General features: G+C 42.7%; 1 protein-coding gene across 1 annotated transcript in view; it reads right to left on the minus strand.

Moving 5' to 3' along the window:
• Positions 1-23,089, minus strand: part of scfd1 (sec1 family domain containing 1) — a 43,739-nt gene that overhangs the window by 17,927 nt on the left and 2,723 nt on the right. Inside the window, exons 6-14 of the mRNA XM_035382792.1 lie at positions 22,217-22,304; positions 21,608-21,697; positions 19,791-19,846; positions 19,260-19,345; positions 17,415-17,514; positions 11,925-12,064; positions 10,107-10,197; positions 4,460-4,533; positions 4,008-4,089 (exon numbers count right to left, since the gene is read on the minus strand). Coding sequence (XP_035238683.1) covers positions 4,008-4,089; positions 4,460-4,533; positions 10,107-10,197; positions 11,925-12,064; positions 17,415-17,514; positions 19,260-19,345; positions 19,791-19,846; positions 21,608-21,697; positions 22,217-22,304 — 807 coding nt within the window. The remainder of the gene's footprint in view (positions 1-4,007; positions 4,090-4,459; positions 4,534-10,106; positions 10,198-11,924; positions 12,065-17,414; positions 17,515-19,259; positions 19,346-19,790; positions 19,847-21,607; positions 21,698-22,216; positions 22,305-23,089) is intronic.

Below are 23,089 nucleotides of genomic sequence, written 5' to 3' on the forward strand. Positions count from 1 at the left end.
CATGATTTAACCCCATCTTCCATCACTTCTACTCAATAACATGCTCTTCCTCCATTTGGAGAGCACACACACAAATGCTTTTTCTTTTTGAACACATCACTAGAAGCAAAGCAGCCTTGGTTGTCAGCACAGTTGTTGTCACAACAAAGGACAACAGAATTGTTTTCTTGTCTGGCAGAACTGTCAGGGAGGGGAGCATTGCTGAAGAAAGGCCCTTGGCTAGTCTGTTTTGTTTTTACGTGGTACCTCAGAGTGAGGCACAGGAAATGAGCCTACAGGCCACCATTTCACAGATAACATATTCTGTGTACGTTTTGTATTTAATCCATTGCTGGAGAATCCATAAATTTTCCAGCTACATTCAATGGTACACACAGTATTACAAATTTGTGCTGGTTTTTGAAAAGCATGAAAATTTATGGATTTATTAGCTTAGCTAAAAACTTTATTGGGCCAGTTTTGATAGACTAAGACGTTTTTTTATTTGATTCCCAGAATGAGCAAAGTCAAAAGTAAAATAAAATAAAAATTAAATTACAAAGACCCACATCAAACAGCAGAAAAAGTTAAGGAATTTGAGATTTTTTGAGTACGCTAAACTGTTGCAAGTGCCAGAAAAATAATATTTACAATTCACAAAGCGCAGTCTATTTAAAAGCCATGCAATGTGTACACTTGTCTTTGACCAAGGCAACATCATAGTTGCAAGATGAGGTTACGTGTACAAGAGAGCATAACAGAGGCTGAGTCATGCAATTTTAGAATTGCATGAAGACAAAGATGACATTGAACCCACTCTTTGTAATTTATTTTCTGTTATAATCTATGTAGGCTATTTCATTGTACAGAGATAAATATTTAGAGAACTTCAATAACCATGTTACTTTCACAAAAAACTTTTATTCGGAAGGGTACAATTCTATGACTCAAGTCCTAGAAATACTGAAGAGTTCCACTTGCAGGTCATTTAATCAATCTCATCTGTGGCTCAATGGGTCCATTTGTTTGTCATTATTATTCATGCACCATTATTTATACACCAAATTAAAATGAATTCCTTGTGACAAACAAGTTTCCACAGAATGTAATTGAAACATCACTAGCTCAACTTAAAACAGACGTGTGCAAGACTAGCCTTTTACTGACAACAAGGCCAGTTTTTGATTTTTTTTCAATATAGAAAGAGACAGGTGAAAAGTTAAAAGTGTCATAAAGTATCGTAATAAGGTGTTGGGCCACCACAAGCTGCCAGAACAGCTTCAATACGACTTTGCATAGATTCTACAATCTACAAATAGGGATGGAACACCATTCTTTCAAAAGATATTCCCTCATTAGTTTTTCTGATGATGGTGGTGGAGAGTGCAGTCAAATACGTTGGTCTGAAATCTCCCATAGGTGTTCAATTGGATTGAGATCTGGTGACTGCAAAGGCTATGCATAGCATATGATCCACTTTATTTTCAAACTCATCAAACCATTCAGTGACCCCTCATGCCCAGTGGATGGGAACACTGTTATCCTGGAAGAGATCACTACCATCAGGATAATAATGTTTTATCATAGGATAAAAGAGACCACTCAGAATAACTATGTATTGATTTGCAGTGACCCTTCCCTCTAAGGGGACAAGTGGACCCAAACCATGCCAGGAAAATGCCCCCCACAGCATAACAGAGCCACTGAGCCCCTCACTGTAGGGTCAAGCATTCAGGCCGGTACCGTTCTCCTGGTGTACGCCACACATGCACTCGCACACTGGTCGAGAATATGGGGAAGGATGACTCATCTGACCATATCACTTTTTTCAACATCTCTGTAGACCTATGGTTTGTGCACCACTGAACTCTTAAATGTGCATTCATCTTTGTAATGAGAGGTTTATGCACCGCAACTCTACTATAATATCCCACTGTATGTAGTTTCGACAGACTGTTCTTGCAGATCACATCCTACATTGACATTCTTTGTCACCGGAGGAAAAGTTGTTCTTCTCTTTTTCCTTACATCGCTCTAATGCACAAGCATCACATTCATCAAATGTGCATTTTTGACCACAATTTCTGACCCTACTTACTGATGTCTTTCCTGTAGATCTCAATCCAGATGTCACTTTAGTCACTGTTCCTATTGAAACACTAGCCAGTTGACTGACTGAAGTTCCTGCCATCCGTGCCTCAGTAATGAACCCTTGTTCAAAGTCACTTAGATCTTTTCCCCTTGCTATCTTGATCCAAAATCAAGGTCAAGTGGGCCTGCTCAGCATTTTTATACATGCCACAGAGTAGGATGCTTAATTGTATCATGCAGTACACCTGTATGGAATCTACAGCAGCCCTGAAGATGAAAAGACCCAGAACACATTTTGCAAGTAAAAGAGTAACATATTATTGCACTTGTGAACTGTGCTTGCCAACGATTTAGGAACAATTTGTTCATTTGCATTAATACTGTAGTGAATCAGTATGGCACAGAGAGCTCTCATTTCATGTGCAATAAGCAGCACAGAACTGCGCTTGGTATTTTAGTGGATCTACCCAATGCTTGGATAATGCCCTACAGAGGGAACATGATATTGTAGGGGAACAAAATCCAATCGGGACTCCCTCCGGGGTGTCACATCTTTAAGAGGTGAATTACATAATCTTAATTATCTAATATTATCAAACTTGATTTTGAACAGCAGCATATACAAGTTTATATGATTTTCAAGTCTGTGATTTCCTTTGTTGCAAAATTACTTACACTCTGTTTAAAAAGGTCCATCATGATCATACACTCAACTGACATGTAATAACTAACAATTTTACCATACCAATGTAACTGTGTGTATGCATGGCTTCTATAATTTTGTAATCTGCCTGATTCAATTCTCTTTGTGTCTGCCTTACTCTGCCTGAATGAATTTGTGCCCTGACGAAAATAAAAGGAAGATCACTTAAATTAATGAAAATTTTTAAATCAATGAAAACAACAAGCAGGGTTCGAGTCATGTGGGAGCCAGTGGGAGCTGAGCTCCCATAAGGAGGGGTCTGAGCTCCCATGAAAGCAGTAAAATCATACATCTGTGGGGGTCGCTAGCTAATACATTACCAACAACCATTATTTTAATCACAAATAATGCTTTTTTCAATGTAATGAGTATTATTTACGTTAACGAGATAAATAGGCTAAAAGAAACATGTTTTCCAAAAGAACTAAACGTACCATATTCTCTCGTGAATGACAGTATGGCTGCACTTCACCACCAAGCCACCATGGTGCGCAGTACAATATTGCGCAAACTATACTTCCTGTTGAGAGCGCGCGAGCCGAAAAACGTTCAAACGTATTTGGAAGAAGAAGCCACTGCATGTATCATCCAACATTATCTTTATAATATATTGAACAGAAAGTAGCAGTATAGACTAGCTACCATGCCGCCGAAAAAAAGGCCGCTGCTGCTGACGGGGTCTACAAGCCTGGCTAGTTTCGGTTTTTTCACAAAGAAACAAAAAACAGCTTTAGACAACTGGAATTCAGGAGCTAGCATGACAGCTAGCACTAGCTTTGCTGCTACGGAGCAAGAAAAGCAGCAGAAGAGAATCAGCAGAAGAGAACGGTAGTGGATGATGCCTTAGAGAAGCAGGCTGTAAATTGTGTGCGTACAAATAGTGAAAAGTGTGTAATTAAGTGTGTATTTTTGTATATAAAAAGCAGACCCATTAGGCTATTATTTATTTATTTATCTCCACCAATAACGTTCGTTATTTCAGAGACCCCCACAAAGCTCAGATTATAACTCAAACCCTGACAACAAGCCTACATTGGCTGTATGGCCTTTTCTCATCAAATATTCTTATGTTTTTATGGTCAAGCACAAACACAGATTCTGACATGTGCAAACCAGTGGTGTCTAACCCTGGCCCTGCAGGTTCCCTCTACCCAGAACACAGACTCTAAGAACTGGGACTTAACACAGACCCAATTTGCAGCACACACATAGCACCACAGCACAAATCACACACCTTGATATGGTCCAGTACAGCCGTTGCTACATTAGTGTGGAGGTCGATCAATCTCTTCTTCTCCAGCAGCTCTGGCAGCGAGCTGCAAGACAAAATACGTAAGAAGTGTTGCTACTCAAACATTCAACCGTAGACAGTATGGCACTGCCTGGAAAATCTGCACAAGTGGAGCTTAATGAAGCCTTCGCAACTAGCTGGCCCAAATAAAAGGCCCAACAGTACAAGCGTTCATTGCTTCAACAATAACAACACATATATTATCTATGATGAGGATTATTATTCTAATGAGTTTACAATGCTTTCATTTATCAAAGCTGATTGATTATAACTCATCATTTAATTTTATCAGTCAAAGATTTCTTAAAGTTCTCCACCCACCAAAAAATGAAGAGGAAGAGGAAAGCAATAGATGTTACTGTAAGCTTTGACACTTGCAAACATTCAATCCTCACCTGACAGCAGAGGTCAATTTTGCTGTATTATCTGACAACATGCTAATGGCTCCCTCATCTTCCCCCTCTAGCCCCTAGGAGGAAAAAAAACAAAACACGTGATGTCATGAGCCAGGAAGAAACAATGACACTGCAGCTTGGTCGGCACCGGAGGAAGTGGCAGGAGAGCAAGTGAGTGGAAGGGTATCTACAACACTACAACTGGAGATAGAAAATACCACCCAGAAGCTGGGGTTGAAAACTGTAACTTCAAAGCTGGCCCGTCAGCTGAAGCTAGCAGGGGGAAGGAAAGCCTTACAAATGATAATTAGGGTTGTTGTACTCTGGAACTAGTAATCCCGAGCTGGCATATAATGAAGATAACACACTTCTGGTGAAATGATAATCACATAAGGAACAATATCAATTTCTTACGAACACGCTGCTTGTCCAGGCAAATGCTTAACAGCAGAGGGTGACTGTTCACCAAGTCCTGACTCTCTTTGTGAGTGACCGACGAAAACATCAAACAGTAGAAACCACTGTAGTGGCCACCTTATTAGGTACACCTGCTTGTTGATGCAAATAGCCTGCTCCCTGAAAACAGCTAATCACAAGGCTGCAAATGAATAGCAGACATGCTGAAGTGGTTTAGTTATTGTTTGACCAAACATTAGAATGGGTGAGATATGTGAACACAGCAACTTTGACCATATAAGTGTTGATGGCAGACATGGTGGGTCAAATCTCAAAAACAGCTACTCTCCAGGGGTTTTTTTATGCTCTACAGCTTCCTAGAATGGTGCGATAAACAAAGAACATCCAGTGAGTGGAAGTTCTGGGGGTGAAAACACCTTGTCAATGAGAGAGGTCAGAGGAGAATGGGCAGATTTGTCCAAACTAATGTAAATATAAGGCTATAAATGCGCAAATAGCAGCTTGTTACAACAGTGGGGTGCAAAGAGGCACGTTTTCACAACGAAGGTTTTTATGGATTTCCTTTTAAGTTTAGGCTGTGTGCAATCTTAAACACATTAAATTAACTTCAGTAGAATCTGCTTAATTGCATAAAAGAATGAGACAGAGTGGGCCAACAACTGCACGTAGCATTCAGATATCCGCTATAGATGAGATTTTCAGATGACAGAAATCGGCTACCTTCATAAATTTTGGCGGTTTTATGTCTTTATAGGGTGATTGTTGGTTTATTTTAGCCACATCTGCATTAACATATATTTATAGATTATGTCATTAGACATAATAAATGGGCGGCAGTTTAGTATAATGGGTAAGGCCATGGTATTGTACCCTAAAGGTCGCAGGTTAAATTCCCAGGTTAATGAAATATGCAGTTTTTACAATGGCCATGTGCATCCCTTTAAGGCCAGTCTACCATTTTTCAAATGGACACTTCCAGCAGGATAATGACCCATGTCATAAAGCACACATAATCTTAAGCTGGTTCCATGAACATGACGTGACTTCAGTTTACTCCAACGGCCTGTACAGTCCCTGGATCTCAATCACGTCAGCATGGACAAAAATCTTTAAGGAGTGTTTCCAGCACCTTGTTGAATCCATGCTGCAAGTAATTCAGGCTGTTCTGGAGGGAAATTTGGGTCCTACCCAGTACTAGATAGGTGTACCCAATAAAATGGCCACACCAAGTGTAATCTAAAATAACGTTGTCATATCTAGTACTTTTTTTCAGATCCTTTGCATTCAATGACAGCTTGAAGTCTCAAACCCATAGACATCACCAGAAGCTAAGTGTCTCCCCTGGTGATGCTCTTACAGGCCTGTACCACACCCATCTTCAGATCCTGATTGTTTATGGGCTACTTTGCCTTCAGTCCTGTCTTCAAACTCATGTTCAGGTCTGGGGATTGACTTGGCCAGTCAAGAACATTGTACTGTTTGGCCCTGAAAAACTCCTTGGTTGCTTTAGCAGTATGTTTGGGGTCATGGTCCTGCTGCAAGGTGAAGGTTGGATCTGAGCAGGTAAGACACTTCAGAATTAATCTGCTGCTGCTGTCAGCAGTCACATGATTAATAATAGTTCCAGTGACAGCCAAACATGCCCAAGCCATAACACTACCTCCAACATTTTTCATAGATGAAAGGGGTGCTTTTGATCATGAACAGTTCCTTTCTTTCTATCACTTTGGTACAGGTTAGTACGCTGTTTTCTGTACGTAAGACTTTGTTCCAGAACTCTACACTTAAATAAAGGCAACACATCCTCCTCTTCCTAGTTGATGAGGTTGGTGACAAAAACTAAAATTATGGGGAGAGGATTCAATAAGAACTGCCTTGCCCTTTTATCCCAACCACATCTCAGTTAGGAACAGGAATTCAAGGTAGGGTCGCTGAATAAGGTCATTTAAAATAAAAGTTTCATTACTCACACATACAAAGCACCGTCTATAAGTCATTAATTAAAACTTGCTAAATCTAGGCCTGGCACTAAAAGTATTGATATCAAAGGCCAAGTTACAACAAACAATATTGGCCATCTTGGCTCACACAAATTAAACAAACTCTATTCCAAAGCAATGTGGCGCAAAGTTTCCTAAATAATTTCAAGTAACTTGGCCCTGTATTGTTGGCCATCTTACCATCAGAAGAGAATGTGGTCATTCAAACTTGGCATTTTTGTACGATGAAAATGTGTTTTTTTGAGACAGAATAAAATACAAATACCATAAATAAAATGTTCCCTCAGTCCAGCCCCACAGTGAACAATAGTAATCTGATGGCGATTATTATCCTGTAGACTTGGCTAGAACAGCCAGCCAGTCCCAGATGTGGCCAACCACCTACCAGCCCAGGGTGGTCAGTGCCTGCTTCATACCATGGGGGTTAGCTCGGCCAATGTTAGCAGGCTAATATGGCTGATAGCCAGCCCCATCATGTCCTGTACTCCAAAGTCCTCCAATTATTTATCAGCCTTGGAAGCAGAGTCCAGTCACTACCTTTCGCCACTGGGAAGGGTGATACCAAGCTTGGCTGGGTAAAGAAGAGAGGGCTTCAGTCTTCACTTCTAGAGCTCAGCCATGGGATCCCTGTATTTTGCTTGCTGGCCCAGGCCCTCTGCGATGTAGTCCTCCAAAATGCAGACAGGGTGGCCCCGAAATTCCAGCTTCCTGCACTTCCCGGATCAGTAGGCCTGTAATCTGGCTCCAATGAAGAAGAAAGAGAACTTGGCATGGCCTATCCATGGGTCTGGGCATGGGTACCAGGGTACGATGCTCAATCCATTTCCGGTGATGATGGGAGCACCTGCTCCCCAAAAACCTCTACACGGAGCTTGGAAAAGAATTTGTCAGGCACACCTCCTCAATGGACTCTGGAAGACCCATTCTATAGATATTCTGCTGCCTACTGCTTCCCTTAAAATTGACAACCTTAGCCCTCAGTTTCCAATTAGATACCCTCCAGGTCTGTAATCCACGGGCTAATGCCACCTGCCATGGACTCAAGCAATGCTGTGCTGTCCTCGTGTTCGGTCACGGTTGACTGGATGCGGTCGAGCTTCATGTCAAGCCCCTGGAAGCACGAACTGACTACTGCTGATGATGCAGTTCTGTGTTGCTATAGTAATGCCGCACGTGATGGCCTCCATGGTTATGCTAGTGGGGGTATCGTCCTTTTTTCAATTATTCTCAGACTTAGATGCCATCGTGTAATACCAAGAAACACACAAAAAATGATCAGAAATCATGTGATGTACTTTGAAACCAGACAATTTGGGAATAGAAAAAGTTTTTAAATGTAGTGGGAATGTGAGGTTCCATTCCAGCACTCAACTGGAAGTCTATATGACTGATTTTTAAATTGCAGAGATAATGACAAATAGCTGACAGCATGCATGCCAATGTACATAAAATATAAATCTAAAAATCTGCGGTTCTTCTCAACTTTGTCACTGGGAGTAATTTTAACCTTTATAAGCACAATCTTACATCATTATAAGCACGGGGTGTTTGTATTATAATCTGCAGATGGTAAAAATACCTTTTTTATTTTTGGGTGAAATTTTCCTTTAAGCCTGAGGAACTGAGGAATGATAATTTGTCCATTCTGTAATTTGGCCAGGTTTAGCATCCCATCTGAAATACAGGGTCTGCTACAGTAGTGTCCCCTGTCCTGGTGCATTTGGTTTTCTGCTTGGACCAGAGGGGAAGCCTACCCGACCAGCTCCACTTCCAGCAGCCACTTGGATTCCCCAGGTTTCTCTCTGGGCACTAGCCAAGCCCAGTGCTGCTTTTAGTTTCAGCTACTAGGTAAGAAAGAGTCACAGACTACTGAAAAACCCGTTTGGATCATTCATTTCCATCATTCACCAAAGCCTCATCAAATTCATTTTCACGTGCTTCTGGCCTCCTTCTGCCCTGCATGGCTGTCACGCTTTCCATTCTGCCCGCGGGAGACTGAGCCAGCCGCGCGGCATGCTTCAATGAGCCCGGTCTGTCGGCACCATCGTGCACAGGCGCTGTTCAGTCTGTGTGGCCTCAGCAATCTGCCTCTGCTCTCAGAAGCTCGGAGAAGATTCGCTTTGATCCAACGGGACCAGACAAACGCCGTTCCCAGCATCATCAACATTTTCCTGGAATGCAGTGGTGTATAAATACTAGCAGCTCAGAGCCAAACACACATCTGAACCATCCCAGCAGACAGAGACTCATTCCATCTCTATCCTTCGTTTTCATGGACACTCTATACAGCCATTGTTGCTCAAGGAAATTCAGCAGGGATGTTACGGAGACCTAACTGCATTTGCAGATATCCCTGGTGAAGAAAACATCATTTATCACATTTGACAGTGCAAACGTTGATCATCGGTGTGGAGCTGGTACCCCTGTGCACTGAATCAAAGGGGAAGGCTCAAATCTCAGTAAAAGAGGAGCCTTCAGTCAAATTATCATTGCAACAGCATGCGCTGAGAAAATGGAACATTGCACTCAGTTTGGGTTGTTTTTTCCCCTTGGTTGTCATGGCATAAACCCTGCTGCGCTCTCATCAGGCCTCCTCAAAGAGCTCTTTGTTACATAAGTGTTCTCACTGAGAGACTCAGAGCAGATGGATGAGTGTTCTAATGATCCATGCTTCCCCCTCAGACCAGACCGATCACCTCTGCTCCTCCGGGACTCAGACCAGCCCTGGCAGACGGTGTATGTGTGCTCTCCAGATGTGACTGCAAGCCCGCCACCCCGTGACGGAAGAGGCTGCGCCTGACAGGATTCAGTCAGTGCATGCCTGAAGGCGTTGTGAGGTGGCTTGTCCTGGCTAATCACAGAACGGAGGCAGGAGTAAAGGGAAGAAAGGATCAGACTCCCTGCAGCGAAGCACGACTGATCCAGCTACTGTCAATTTAGCACCACCCATGCTGGAATTGTTCTGACATGAGCTGGCTAGGCTCCTGGCTAGTCGGGCCAACAGCAGGGCCTTGGTGGAGCACTGGGTCTCCCAATCTCCTCTCCTCCTCACCCCTCCCCCTGGCACAATCTCCCCTCCCCCTGGTCCAGTCTCTCCTCCCCCTGGCCCAGTCTCTCCTCCCCCTGGTCCAATCTCCCCACCCCCTGGCCCAGTCTCCCCGCCACCTGGCCCAGTCTCCCTACCCCCTGGCCCAATCTCCCCTCCCCCTGGGCAGGTGTGTGTTTCTCACCATGATGCTCTTGAGCCGTTTGACCTCATCCTCCTGGGCCCTGTACGTGTCCAGCTCCTGCTGCACCGACTCTGCCACCTCAGGGAAAGGACTGCATCGGGAACAAACCAACAGGGTCAGACATACCAACACACATCCACACACACACATAAAAACAAACAAGCATACACGCACGTACACACGCACACATCACACATGCACAAACAAACGCACAAGCATGGACACACGCACGAGCACACGCAGTCATACACACTCACACACCTCACTACACGTGTCTCATAGAGTAGTGGGGGGTCTGACTTAACTATATAACTATGTAAGCATTTAAAAGAAAAAACCAAGAAAAACTATTTAACCGCCAGCAACATCAAATAATTAATCTCACTGTAGTTTGGTGGAGTCCCAGAGCCTTAGAAATGGCTTTGTAACCCTTTCCAGGCTAATCTATTTCAATAACTTTTTTCTCATCTCTACTGGAATTTTCTTTGACCATGGCATAGTGTTCTTGTAGACACTTTGTGGTGATTTCTTTCACTCTGATGGTTAGATTCAATATGAGTGAGATTTACATTCAACAGGGCTGGCTGCAATCGAACCTGGCTGTGTTGAGTCAGCTGAATCTAATTGTCAATTAAATCTGGTTACTTGGTTGATTAAGTAACTACTGTAGGTGGGTAATTACTTTTTCACAAGGGTGATATCTGTGTTTGATAACTTTTTTCATTAAATAAATGAAATAATAATTTTAAGAATGTGTTTTGTGTTTACAGATTCCTTTTGTTTAATATTATGTCTAAATTAACAATGTGTTCGTTGTGTTAAACTGTGCTTAAGTAAATCCAAAAATTAGTTAGTTAGTTTAATTCAAAATAATTGAATGTTACCGTTTTTCTAATTTTAGTGCAGAATATACACTACATGGCCAAATATATGTGGACACCTGACGTCCAACATCTCATCCAAAATTATGGGTATTAATATGGAGCTGGTCCACAATTGCTGGTATAACAACCTCCACTCTTCTGGGAAGGCTTTAAGCTAGCTGTTGGAGCATTGCTGCAGGGATTTGCTTCCATTCAGCCAGAAGAGCATTAGTGAGGTCGGGCACTGATTGGGCATTGTCATACTGAAACAGGAAAGGGCCTTCCCCAAACTGTTGGGGAAGTACAGAATCATCTAGAGTGTGATTGTATGCTGTAGTCTATGGACTAAGGGACCTAGTCCAAGCCATGAAACACAGCCCCCAGACCAAGGGGTGCCCAGATATTTTTGGTTATACAGTTATAATCATTACTCATAAATTTACAAAAGAAATTAACATCAGCGCTACATATTATAACACCAATTTTCAATTTGTCAACCAACTGTATTATCCATTCAGCACCTGCACTAGTGGGGTACAGTAGCACACTCACCTGTCCTAGTGGGGTACAGTAGCACACTCCCCTGCCATAGTGGGGTACAGTAGTACACTCACCTGCCCTAGTGGGGTACAGTAGCACACTCCCCTGCCCTAGTGTGGTACAGTAGCACACTCACCTGCACTAGTGGGGTACAGTAGTACAATCCCCTGCCCTAGTGGGGTACAGTAGTACACTCCCCTGCCCTAGTGGGGTACAGTAGCACACTCACCTGCCTTAGTGGGGTACAGTAGCACACTCCCCTGCCCTAGTGGGGTACAGTAGCACACTCCCCTGCCCTAGTGAGGTACAGTAGTACACTCATCTGCCCTAGTGGGGTACAGTAGCACACTCCCCTGCCCTTGTGGGGTACAGTAGTACACTCACCTGCCCTAGTGGGGTACGGTAGTACACTCACCTGCCCTTGTGTTTCTGCCAGAACCTGTCTGCAGCAGTGAGATCATAACTCTTCTTGTTCTTTTTCTTGGGCCGTGCTCCAGCGGGCGAGGCCTCATGCCCAGCGGACTCCTCCATGCTCACTCTGTTCAGGTGGAAGTCCTGGGACAAAGCACAGTGCTTGTTAGGCCGTACACAGTCTGTGCTGTCAGACCATGCAGTCTTAAACTATCTTTAGCACTCTCCTAATGTGTGAACTAGGTGTAAACTAGGCCGTAAGGATTTCTCCATGGGTGATGCCACAGCCAATCACATGCCACCCTGCATGGCTACCAACCACAGTCAGCACTGCCATGATCTGGATTCCACACCAGATTGTGTTGCCCATCCACACACTAGAACAGTGACTTCCCAGGATGAGCCACCCAGCACCCAGCAGCCCTTAAACATCATGGGCACCAATCATAATAGCGAGGATTAAAACTGAATGCTGAAAGAACCTGACTAGGGTCTCTTTAAAAGATGATCTTCGAGACACCTACACAGGAAAAGCACAAAAAACAGCCAATGCAGAATATAGGCATGAGGACAGGATCTGGCTTTTTGGCGATGATGTCAGACACAGTGCGGAGGCATTCACAGCCCTCCCCATTAGGAAAAGACTGATGTGAATATACTGATGTCTGTTTATGCCATGATACCTGTATGCCATAATAACTCACCTCCCTGATAAATATCACACAGACCTTCATTGGTTTCCAAATACGCACTCAGGACTGTAAATCCAGCCTCCCAAAGGAAGGTGGGCCCTTTCCGTACACTGCAGATATCTGGGATCACAGAGAGAACGGCTCTGTGCCGACCAAAGTAAGACATACGACAAAGTCTGGAATTTTATGACCTCATACCTGAAAAAACAGGCGGCGATTCATTTTCTCTGGCTCCCTACAGCTTCCTGCACAAAAAAACCTCTTCATTTTACAGGGCACAATATTAATAAGCACAAATATGGATAGGATTATGTTTCTACTCTTAGTGTTTTTTAGCCTCTCTATAGTCAACAGGAGGACCACCTGCAGCCTCCTTCAGGCAATAGCTTCCCAGGGAATACAAAATGGCCGAACAGATATTACTGCTTAACTTCCATCAGTATCCACCACCAACTGCTGCAGAATCTCACTTTCCTGGCCTCAACCTTGATTTTCACACAGCAAATATGCACTAGCACGCTCATCATTGCCCTTGAAGGCACCAGCTAAAACCAGTTCCGAGGAACCTTGCTCATCACCAGGTGAAAGTCACCTGCGATGTGCGCAGCTGGGAAAGGCATGGACAGTCAACAGCACAGATGCAGATAAACCTCAGGGTTTGTCCTGCATTGAAATGACTTTGACGGGCCACCTAAACGTTTTTTCAAGCCACCTAAGCGGCCTATAGGAGAAATTGTGCAAAATAACCTGTAAAACAATTAGAAATGGTCTATGAGTTCAGTGGTACAATAGAATCATACTGCATTTCAAGCTTTTGCAACCCTAGACACACTAAATTATGAACTACTGTAGAATCCCCTTAATTGCTTAAAAGAATGAAACAGACAAAGTGCTGACAACCGTGCTTGCCACTTAGATGTCTGCCACCAATATCATTTTCAACAGAAACCACCTACGTTCCTAAATTTTTTACGGTTTTTATCAGGAAATTGTTGGTTTATTTATGCCACATCTGCAGACTTTTAGCGTATATTTATAGATCATTATGCAATGTGGACATAATACCATGAAAATATCCAAACTATACGCCAATGATTTACGTGGGCTGTGTCCAAATCAGCCTCCTAAATACTGTGTCCTCAAATTATGTACTGTCTGCTACTGTAAGAGTTTCAGTACACAATGGGCATTAGGCAAAAAATATCCACCATACTATTTTTCAACCATACTGTGTAAGTGTTGTAACATGTTCTGCCCTTGCACGACTATGCTCATATGTCATCGTTGTTGTTGAAGGAAAATATCACCGAAGCTATGCGTCATATTTATGGGACCAAAATGGTTGTTTACTTCCAGAAAAGCATGCTTCCAAATATACTCAGCAAAAACCCGGAAATAAGTGTGTCATCCTGGGATTTTAAGTATCCTATATTTAGATAAAATTTAATCTACTTAACTTTCTCATCCAGAGTACTCAACGACTATACTCAACAGTAGGCAAGTGCACCGATTTGGACATGGTCCTGGTCTTCACCAATTGCGTGGACACTAATAAGGTTGCATGCACATTCACTTTAATCTGAGAGATTTGGCAGGATACTAAGCAGGTCAGTTTGGGCAGGGCACACACCTAGGCAAACCAGTGGTGGATTTGACCGGCCCTTCCAGAGGCCACCTCCAAAGAAACCCACAAACAAATGAGGGCTTGTTTCTAGGGGACTGGTTCAGTGTGCACACCCTCACCACCTCTCAATGCAAACCCAGTCATTGCTTGAACCCTTAGCCTGTCCCTGAGCCACACCTGCTCTTTATATCGTGTTCTTCTGCTCTCACAGAGAGCTGCACCTGTCCAGGAATGTGGACTGCCTACAACCAGGCCATGAGGATCCATCCACGGGTCATGCTACTGCCAATCACATGCCACCCTGCGTGGCTACCAAACACAGTCAGCACTGCCACCGTCAGTTACCAGACTGCGGGGCCCATCCACACACTAGAACAGTGACATACCAGGACCAGCCACCCAGCAGCACAAAAGCTCTGTCTTTTGAGTGGTCATCCCTTTCAGTTCAAATTTTCCACGATTACTTGTCCTACTAGTTCAAGGATTTTACACGCCCTTGCACGATCCCTTCCTGAGTGTTACAGACAATAAACAATATAAAAATTGCCTCAAAATCACTATTTGACTGCTGTCCCAGGATTAGCTCTTCCAGCCCCAAACCAAACCTGTATTTTTTCCTTTTACTTTATGCACATGGTAAGAGTCAATAAGTCAAACGCTGAGCCCAATGCATTAATACTAGCATGGAAGGCTGACAACCGCTATTCAAGTAGCAAAATTGATAGCAAAATTTGGAGTCACACATTTCTTTATACACATCTATATCTATATTTTTTATTGAGTTTCTTCCGATTTTTTGTTTTATTGCTTTATTAAATGCTTACATATGCTAAGGTGTGGTTATCAGGCTTAGTCTCTGGGTGTTGTGACAGGACTGATTTATATGCTGGACATCACATAAAAATGGTGGTACATTCAGGCAGCTTTGATTAAGTATGTCTCCTAAAACACAACTGAAATGAAAATGCGTCAGTTAAGTTATACAATGACCTGAAAACTCAAACATGGATTAGAGACAAATTGGAGTATCTCTTAACCACTTAGCGCAAAGCCCCTAGTGGTCGGAAAGCTGGCGTGCCTAGATGCCTCAATTCAGACTTTCTGTGCTCCTGCAACCAAATTATGAGTTGCAAACACAAACTCGGTGTTCTAGCTGTATTAGTAGATGATTCAGTACAACTATGCTGCATATGCAGTTTCGTAGCGCCACCATTGTCTCGCTGGTTGTGAATTCACCAAGCACCCCCTCCCAGCAGTCTCATCTGTAACTACACCCCCCACGCACAACACACTGGACAATTGTGTTGATCTGGGCATACATTTAAAAAATCATTTTACCACTAAAAATTTGTATTCCGTCGTAGCAACAAGATAAAGCCAACAACAGCCGAAGGTATGCCAGTACAGCTGTGAAAATCGCTGCTCACTGAACACTGAAATAAACAAGATTCATTTTTGAAAAATTATACCATGTCATTCTACTGTCAATATCTGCGACTAAATATGGATTAAATATACAACCTTACCATCGGTTTTACGCATAGAGATGTCCCTTTCCAGACGGAGTGGTCATATATTGTCTTGGACAATCCGTTTGTGAAATATATGCTCATTTTTGACGCCTGGGTACCTTACAAAATAGCTGTGCGTAATACCACATGTTGTTTTCGGTGTTGTCGTCCTTTGTAGTACAATCTGGCTTGATAGACAGTTAATCAATCCAAAAGGTGACAAAATAAGCTTTCTAACTATGTCTAATTTTACTTTTGTCATAGCGTTTTATAGCCCAGCGTAACCAAAATATTTGTCTCATTATAGCATGTCTGCATTACGCATTCAGTTTGTGGTAGCAGTAAAAGGAACTGCACCAGGTGAAATTTTATTGATGACTTTCGTTATTTCTTGGAAAACACTATTATTCTTGAGAAATTCTGAGCATGGCTAAGGCATATGTTTTCTGATAGACCTAGCTGATATACTGTTTTCTGGGCTAAGTTAGAACTGGGGAGCGACAGGATTCATTCTGTCTCTGTCTCTATCTACAGAACACAGATAAAATGTAATCGTCCAAATGTAAGTGTTACTGCTGAAAATATTTTGGTTATATACGTAATTTTTTTAATTGAGTGTCTTTAACGCCTTAGCACACATGCCAAATCTGGCCAATCCTAGCCCATTTAGGGGGTACCCTATTTAAAGCTTTATAACTCCAGAACACCAGAGACTTGAAAAATGCAGCAAGACATTTGTACCATTTACAATACTAACTTAGGTTGGTTTATATTCATAATTTTGGAAGAAATAAAGTGCCACAAATGCAATTGTCTAGGGTAAAAATAAAAAATTATGAAACTCAGTGTTGCATCGTTTTCAAGTGGGAATTACAAGCTTTCAATCAGTACAGTGGTCTAAAATATCTAGGGGTCCAGAAACATATACAACATTTCTCCAAATATGAATAAAATGATTTTTGTCCATAAAGCATATAAATGAGCCCCTTATGAAGGTATATCTGTTTTGTGGTTTCTTTTGGGTGTGGCTCAAAAGTGATCAAGTCCACAGTTACAGTATAGTGTCCACAGTGACAGTGACAACAGTACCATCTTGCACTGGGGCTGTTGGGTGGCTCATCCTGTTAAGGCACTGTTCTAGTGTGAGGATGGGCCCCACGGTCTGGTACTGAATCCTGACCACGCCAGTGCCGATTGTGGTCAACAGCCACACTGATGTGAGGTAAGTCCAGCCAACAACTAATAAACAACTAATAAACTAATGGTCAGTCATTTCTTTTGATGAATCATGATCATGTGTAAATGGGGCTTGAACTGGAAAAGGCAACGAAATCCAATTGAACCACAAAACCATCAACATAACCAGGAAACAACTTGCTAGAACCAATCAGGTGGCTAGAACCCAAAAACTGTAAGTCAAAACTAAAAGTCAAAAACTATAAATTCCCGTTCCACAGGGAAAGGACTGAGTGAGTTTCAAGCGCTGCTTCGTTGCACCAAAAAACCTTCATATGTTTAAGGGAAAATATGTATTTCTGCACAGAAAGTTACCAAAAGTTATACTGAAGCTGGAATTGCACCTGTTTTGCACCGGTGTAAACTGTATAGCAATATGACTGAAGCTACTATGGGAGAAAGGGACATTGACGCATCTGAGTTGTACTCACCAGTACATCATGGATCAGAGCCTGGTATGTCCATGTGTGGTGGAGAGGAGTTGCCAGGTCCAGGTTGCGATCAGCGAGGACGAACAGCGGCCTCTGAAAGCTTAAGAGTGACACAGACATTTAAAAACATCTTCATGATTAATTTCTCCCAAATTCCATATTCCCCCAGGTAGCCTCTCTGCAGAGAAGAAGAGTGGCCCTGAATGGGGCCTGCAGGCAGCCGTCCAGAAGACAGATGACTGGGGATGAGTGAGGAATGGGAGAACAGAACTCATACGCGTTTCCTAAATCAAACAGTTAACACAGCTGGAGGAGGGAGGGGCCTCAGCTTAACGGCCTGTCACTCATTAGGAAGGCGGACACACGCAGGGTTAGAGAATACACAAATGGCACCGTTTTGTTTTGTTTTTTTGTTTTTTTAAATAGGAAGCAAGGGTGAATTGTGGTCAAAAGAGCAGAGCCAGTCAACTATACCACCAGCTGAATTCCCTCATGCATAAGCAGCACACTCCCAACATGGACAGATTTTATGGACCCAACACAGCAAAACCTAAATGCCAGTCTTAGTAAATGACTTGAGTAGTCTCACCCTGAAAAAAATAAGTCACTATAAATCTATAAAACAGTGGTTAACATAAAAGATAAAGACCAGCAATTACTTGAACAGATTAAGTTACCATACCATACCCAATGCAATCAGTTTCCTCAAACCATTTAAGTAAACTTAACTTTTGGCTTATATAGTGACACATGTACCTAAGGGAAGCACTACACCTTGTATCTACAGAATTGCTTTGGACAAGTGTGTATAACCTGAAGTGACGGGGAAAATACATTTTCTTTAAGGTTTAAATTCAAAGAAAACTGTAACGGGCCACATGGGCAGAAGAGATAGAGGAGATGAGATAGAAGGGCCAGCAGAAGCTTGCACTGTGCTGACACTTCCCTCTCCCGCTACATAGAGACAGCCATAATAAAGGCTCATTCAGAGAGGAGAGTGAAATGCCAGCTCTCTTTACAGGCAAACTAGCTTCTGCATTATTTTAATAATACTACTTTGTATTTTCACTATTTTCTCAATTTCGCACATTTGTTCTCCATAGGCATGTCCCAATCTGAAATTGTAAAAAATGCGTCCTTCTAAGGTGCTTCATTTCAATTAAATTGAAGGCAGCCACCAACCACCAGGTGGGATATCCCATAGGTCCTTGCTTCTTACTTCAGTTAAAATAATGGCAGCAGAAAACAGCACAGCAGCAGTTGCAGTGGCAGCATAGGAGCTTGTTCAAATGTGAGTACACAGTGAACTCGATAATGTGTTGTAGCTGTATCTAAAAAGTACATTCCAATTATTTAATACACTGGAATAATGTACGTAATGTTTTGAAGCCTCGATGAGCTTCCCATGAAGTAGCCAGCTAACTTGCTACTAATCGCGTTACTTTTCTGTGATGTCATCCAATCTTCGAAGTGTGTCCTAAATTTGTTGCCTTTTGAGGTCCCTTTTCCATTAGGACACTACCTTTGAAGGGAGCCGACTTATAGGGATGCAGGCAGCAGGCCATTGCCTTTGAAGAACACTGTCTAATCTGACAGCGAAGCAGCAAGGAAGCTGCCCTCTATTTGAGACAAAGTGTCTCAAAATGTTACGCCCCTGCAAATTAAACACTGTTCATTTGCCTTAAAGTTAAGTCTTACCAGGTTCTGAAGTCTGCAGAGGACTATATGAATGATCAATCATGTATCATAGAAAATGGACTTTACAATAGCTCATAATTGCTTGGGGACACACGATAGTCGAGCACTGTGCTCTTGTCATTGATTAGAGAGAGAGCGTTGACACACCTGAACTGGCCGGCTCCCATGGTATCACCGGTGAACAGGCTGTTCCGGGCATCCCTCAAGTTCTCCCGCAACTTCTTGTCCAGTTTCTGGGGTGACCAGAGGGGTTGGGTTCAGCTTCATCTCCCGCATGGCAGGCCATGGAGCCACAATGGCCACCCCACGCGGGAGATGCAGCTCAGAGGCAGGAACAAAGAGCAGTCTGTCTGTACTGGGACAGCGTGTGCTTCGCCACCACAAACATCCATTAAGGCTCTGGATCAGCTTTCTCACAGCATTCCACTGAACATAAAGAGCGGCAAGCCATCCCCCCCAAATACCGGAGGGGGCGGGGCCGGGGTCGTTATATTACCAGTCAGCGGCCTTCACCTTCAGCACCTCAGTAGGGAAGTGCAGCCCTGAAGCTTTCCTCTCTTTCACAGTAATGCCAGTGAGAGCCACCTGACAAAGAGGTCCTGTGTGCTGTGCTGCCCCCTCCCTCATTCACAGGCAGTGGGAAAAGGATCTCTTACGGAAGGGAAAGCGCATTCTTACCACAGCCACCATCTCAGCCGCGTTCCCTCTCGGACAGCGGATTATGGGCACGGCACCTGGAGGGAAGGGGCAAAAAAGAAGCTAAAGTCTGTTGCACAGAGGCTTTCACAGTAAGGCCTTCTGAGTGACAGGAGTCCCCATGTGATCTGTGGTGAACGAGCCTCTGTGACTGACTCAAAGCAGGCAAAAGACAGTCAGGACACTGAGGGGACAAATGCACAGCTTCACACAAATGAAGGAAAACATTACATCCGAAGATGACTTTTACATTTCGGCGCGCTCTCATCCAGAGGGACTTTCACATTTCACAAACAACCCACTTGTACAGCCGCATATTTACTCATGCAATTTAGATTGAGTACTTGCTCAAAGGTACAACTGGCAGAGCCCCACCTTTCAAACCTGTGACCTCTACAGATCCAGTTCCCTAACGACAGCACAACACTGCTTCACTGTTTCATACAATGGCAATAGCTAAAAAATAAAAAACTACAACAGTGTGGGAAGGCAGGAAAGACTCATTCCAATCAACATTATCTCACAAAGCCAAGGCATTGCCATGCTGAATAGCACACTCGACCTTTCCTTAATTCAAACCAGCAGTTTTTTAAATCACTGTTTAAGATTGCTGTCCAGAGCTTAGTCAACATGCAGTTATCTTTAGCCAATATTCCGCTATGCTCAGTCACTGAGCAGAACTGTAATGATCACATTTCAAAATAAATCGACAAATCTGGCTGGCTGGTCACCCAGCTATTCTGTGCCATTGGGAAGAACCCAAGGGCAACAGCGGAACAGCAAATGTCCTTTACTCCATAACACTATTGCCGAATATGATCAACAATCACTCACAATACATCTCAAAAGAAGACCACAAATAAAAGCAGCCTTTCTCCAATGCTCCCTGAAAATGACATCAATGCATTCACTACGAGTATATACCACGAGAGAAAGCAGCAAGACGTCTAGGATATTTACAATAAATTTAGGCCAAATGTTCTAAAAATATGGAAAAAATATTATGATATACATAATACTCCATTTGGGATAGAAACGAGAGTTGTGTTACTAAATAAAGCCAGCAGTACAACAATGCATAAAGGAGCCCAACAGTGGTTAGAGTAACATGAATATCATTTCTCTACTCTGCTGGAGAATTTACTTGGTTTAAGACAATCTTTTTAGCTGTCCTTTATTATTTATTCTGGTTCACAACTACCTTTTGCCAGAGTATAAGTTCCCTGCCCAGCCACAGACGAGGGATCAATTCATCATGCTAACACAGTGCCATCCCCTTGTATCTACTGACCCCTAGTGTTCAGAAAGTCCATTGCAGTTTTTATCCAACGGTCACTTTACAGCTGGTAATGCATTGAAATCTTGGGATGTCTGTGTATCAACCAAATAGCTAGCTTTAACCTCGCTGTACTCAGGAATTGGGCCGGTAAGAAACAGTCAGCCCCAATTTTTTGTGGAAGCACTGACTGGCTGCTTGTGAAAAATCTATATATTCTGAGTGTGCTGTCCATTTTTCCTTATGAGCTAACTGGCTAGTCAGCACTGGCTATTCATAACTGTGCATGCAACCGCAGTCTCTCCCTGCTTAAATTCAGATATGTTGTCACCTACCTCTCATTCACAGTAAAATAAGGCAAGGTCACATGCAACAATGTGCACTGGCAATGTACAGCTCTTATACAGGCAAAAAAGCAGTGACATAAAACGGGAATTGTGTTTGCCCCAACCATAATAAAGAATATGGCCCAAAAGAACTCTGAATATGAGTGACAGAGGATGGCACACATGGTTGAACTCACCTAGAGTGACAAAGAAGCAGAAGAGACTGTCCACTATTGTGTCCATGATGATCTCCATGTCTGTGTCCATGATGTCAGGCTTATTAATTGCTGAAAGTTGAAATGTAAATTAGGTCATAGAATACAGTACACTATGACCCAGGCAGACAAAAATCATCACCCTTTTTTTATAACTCCTTTTGCTACACTGCCATCAAATCTAAGAGAAGAAAATATACTGTGTACCAATCAATAAATTACAATACTTAGTGGACCAGGCAGGCACCCACTGTGAGCTTATTCTATTATTTCTGTTCAGGTGCCACAAGAGAAAAGGATATAAAATCCACATGGTTTCAAACCCAGCTGTAGGGTACTGCTCAAAAACATAGTGGTGCTATAGCAGTCATTTTTCTAATTTCAATTTCAAAGTAGGAATATGACGAAGAAATTAAACAGGACACATATTCTCCATATCATTACAGACATTTAATTTTTAAACATTCAACAAAGCTTGACTTGTGTTATATCTGCTTGCAGTGAATTTATCATAACCATACTTCTTTGAAAGGCTAAGGGTTTGTGTCAATGATTCACATAATATGCTGAACAGGGCATGAAAAAACCTACCATGGTAGGAAATTAGTTCTTTGTTTTGGTTGCACAAGACAAACATATCATCCTCCAGCGTGATGAAGTTCAAGTACTGATCAAACACCTGAAAAAGCAAAATTACAGCTTTGTTATTTTCAGCACACACCAGGGTCCTTTCAGGTTGAATGGCAGATTCACTGATGCCAAACAGTAACCAATCAGAATGGAAATTTCAGGGTTGCTAGGTGACTGGTGGCCATGTAAGGCACTGTTCCACTGTGTCAATGCATGCCATTGTCTACTGGCGACCCGGGCAGCCCGACACGGCAGCGCAACGCTGCCCAGAGAAGGATGCTTTGGCCAGTGGAACTATCCACACCCCATCATGCAGCACTCAACCTATAGAGGATATGCACATGACGTCGCAGGAAGTGGAAGTCACTGTGACTACACCCACAGAGTGGCAGAAAGACTACTGAGTGGCAGCGTTAGCGCTCAGCTTGAATGCCGTGAAAACACAAAAAACACATCTAAAACGGGAAAGAGCCGTTGTGCGATTGACTGTACAAATAGATTCAACAAGAACTCGGAGCTATCTTTTTACAGACTGCCGAAAGCTAAAGAAAAGAGAAGCAAATGGATCGCTGCAATTCGCAGAAACAACTGGAATCCAGGCACCAAAACATGGATTTGCGGTTGTCATTTTGTGTTAAGTATGTTGGATTTTTGGGTAAAATCATAACTTAAGTTATGTAGGCTACTGTATTGACTACCCATCAATTAAATATTTAGCATCTTTCATTTATATTCTGTGTAACTGTAAAGTTTTTGTCAGCATTTCTTAAAAAACATCCATGATGATGAGCCTTGTGTTCTACAAACAAAGGGGGGATGGTTAGATAGTGTTAG

This window comes from Anguilla anguilla, chromosome 1 (genome assembly GCF_013347855.1).
Source record: "Anguilla anguilla isolate fAngAng1 chromosome 1, fAngAng1.pri, whole genome shotgun sequence".
NCBI classification, from domain to species: domain Eukaryota; kingdom Metazoa; phylum Chordata; class Actinopteri; order Anguilliformes; family Anguillidae; genus Anguilla; species Anguilla anguilla.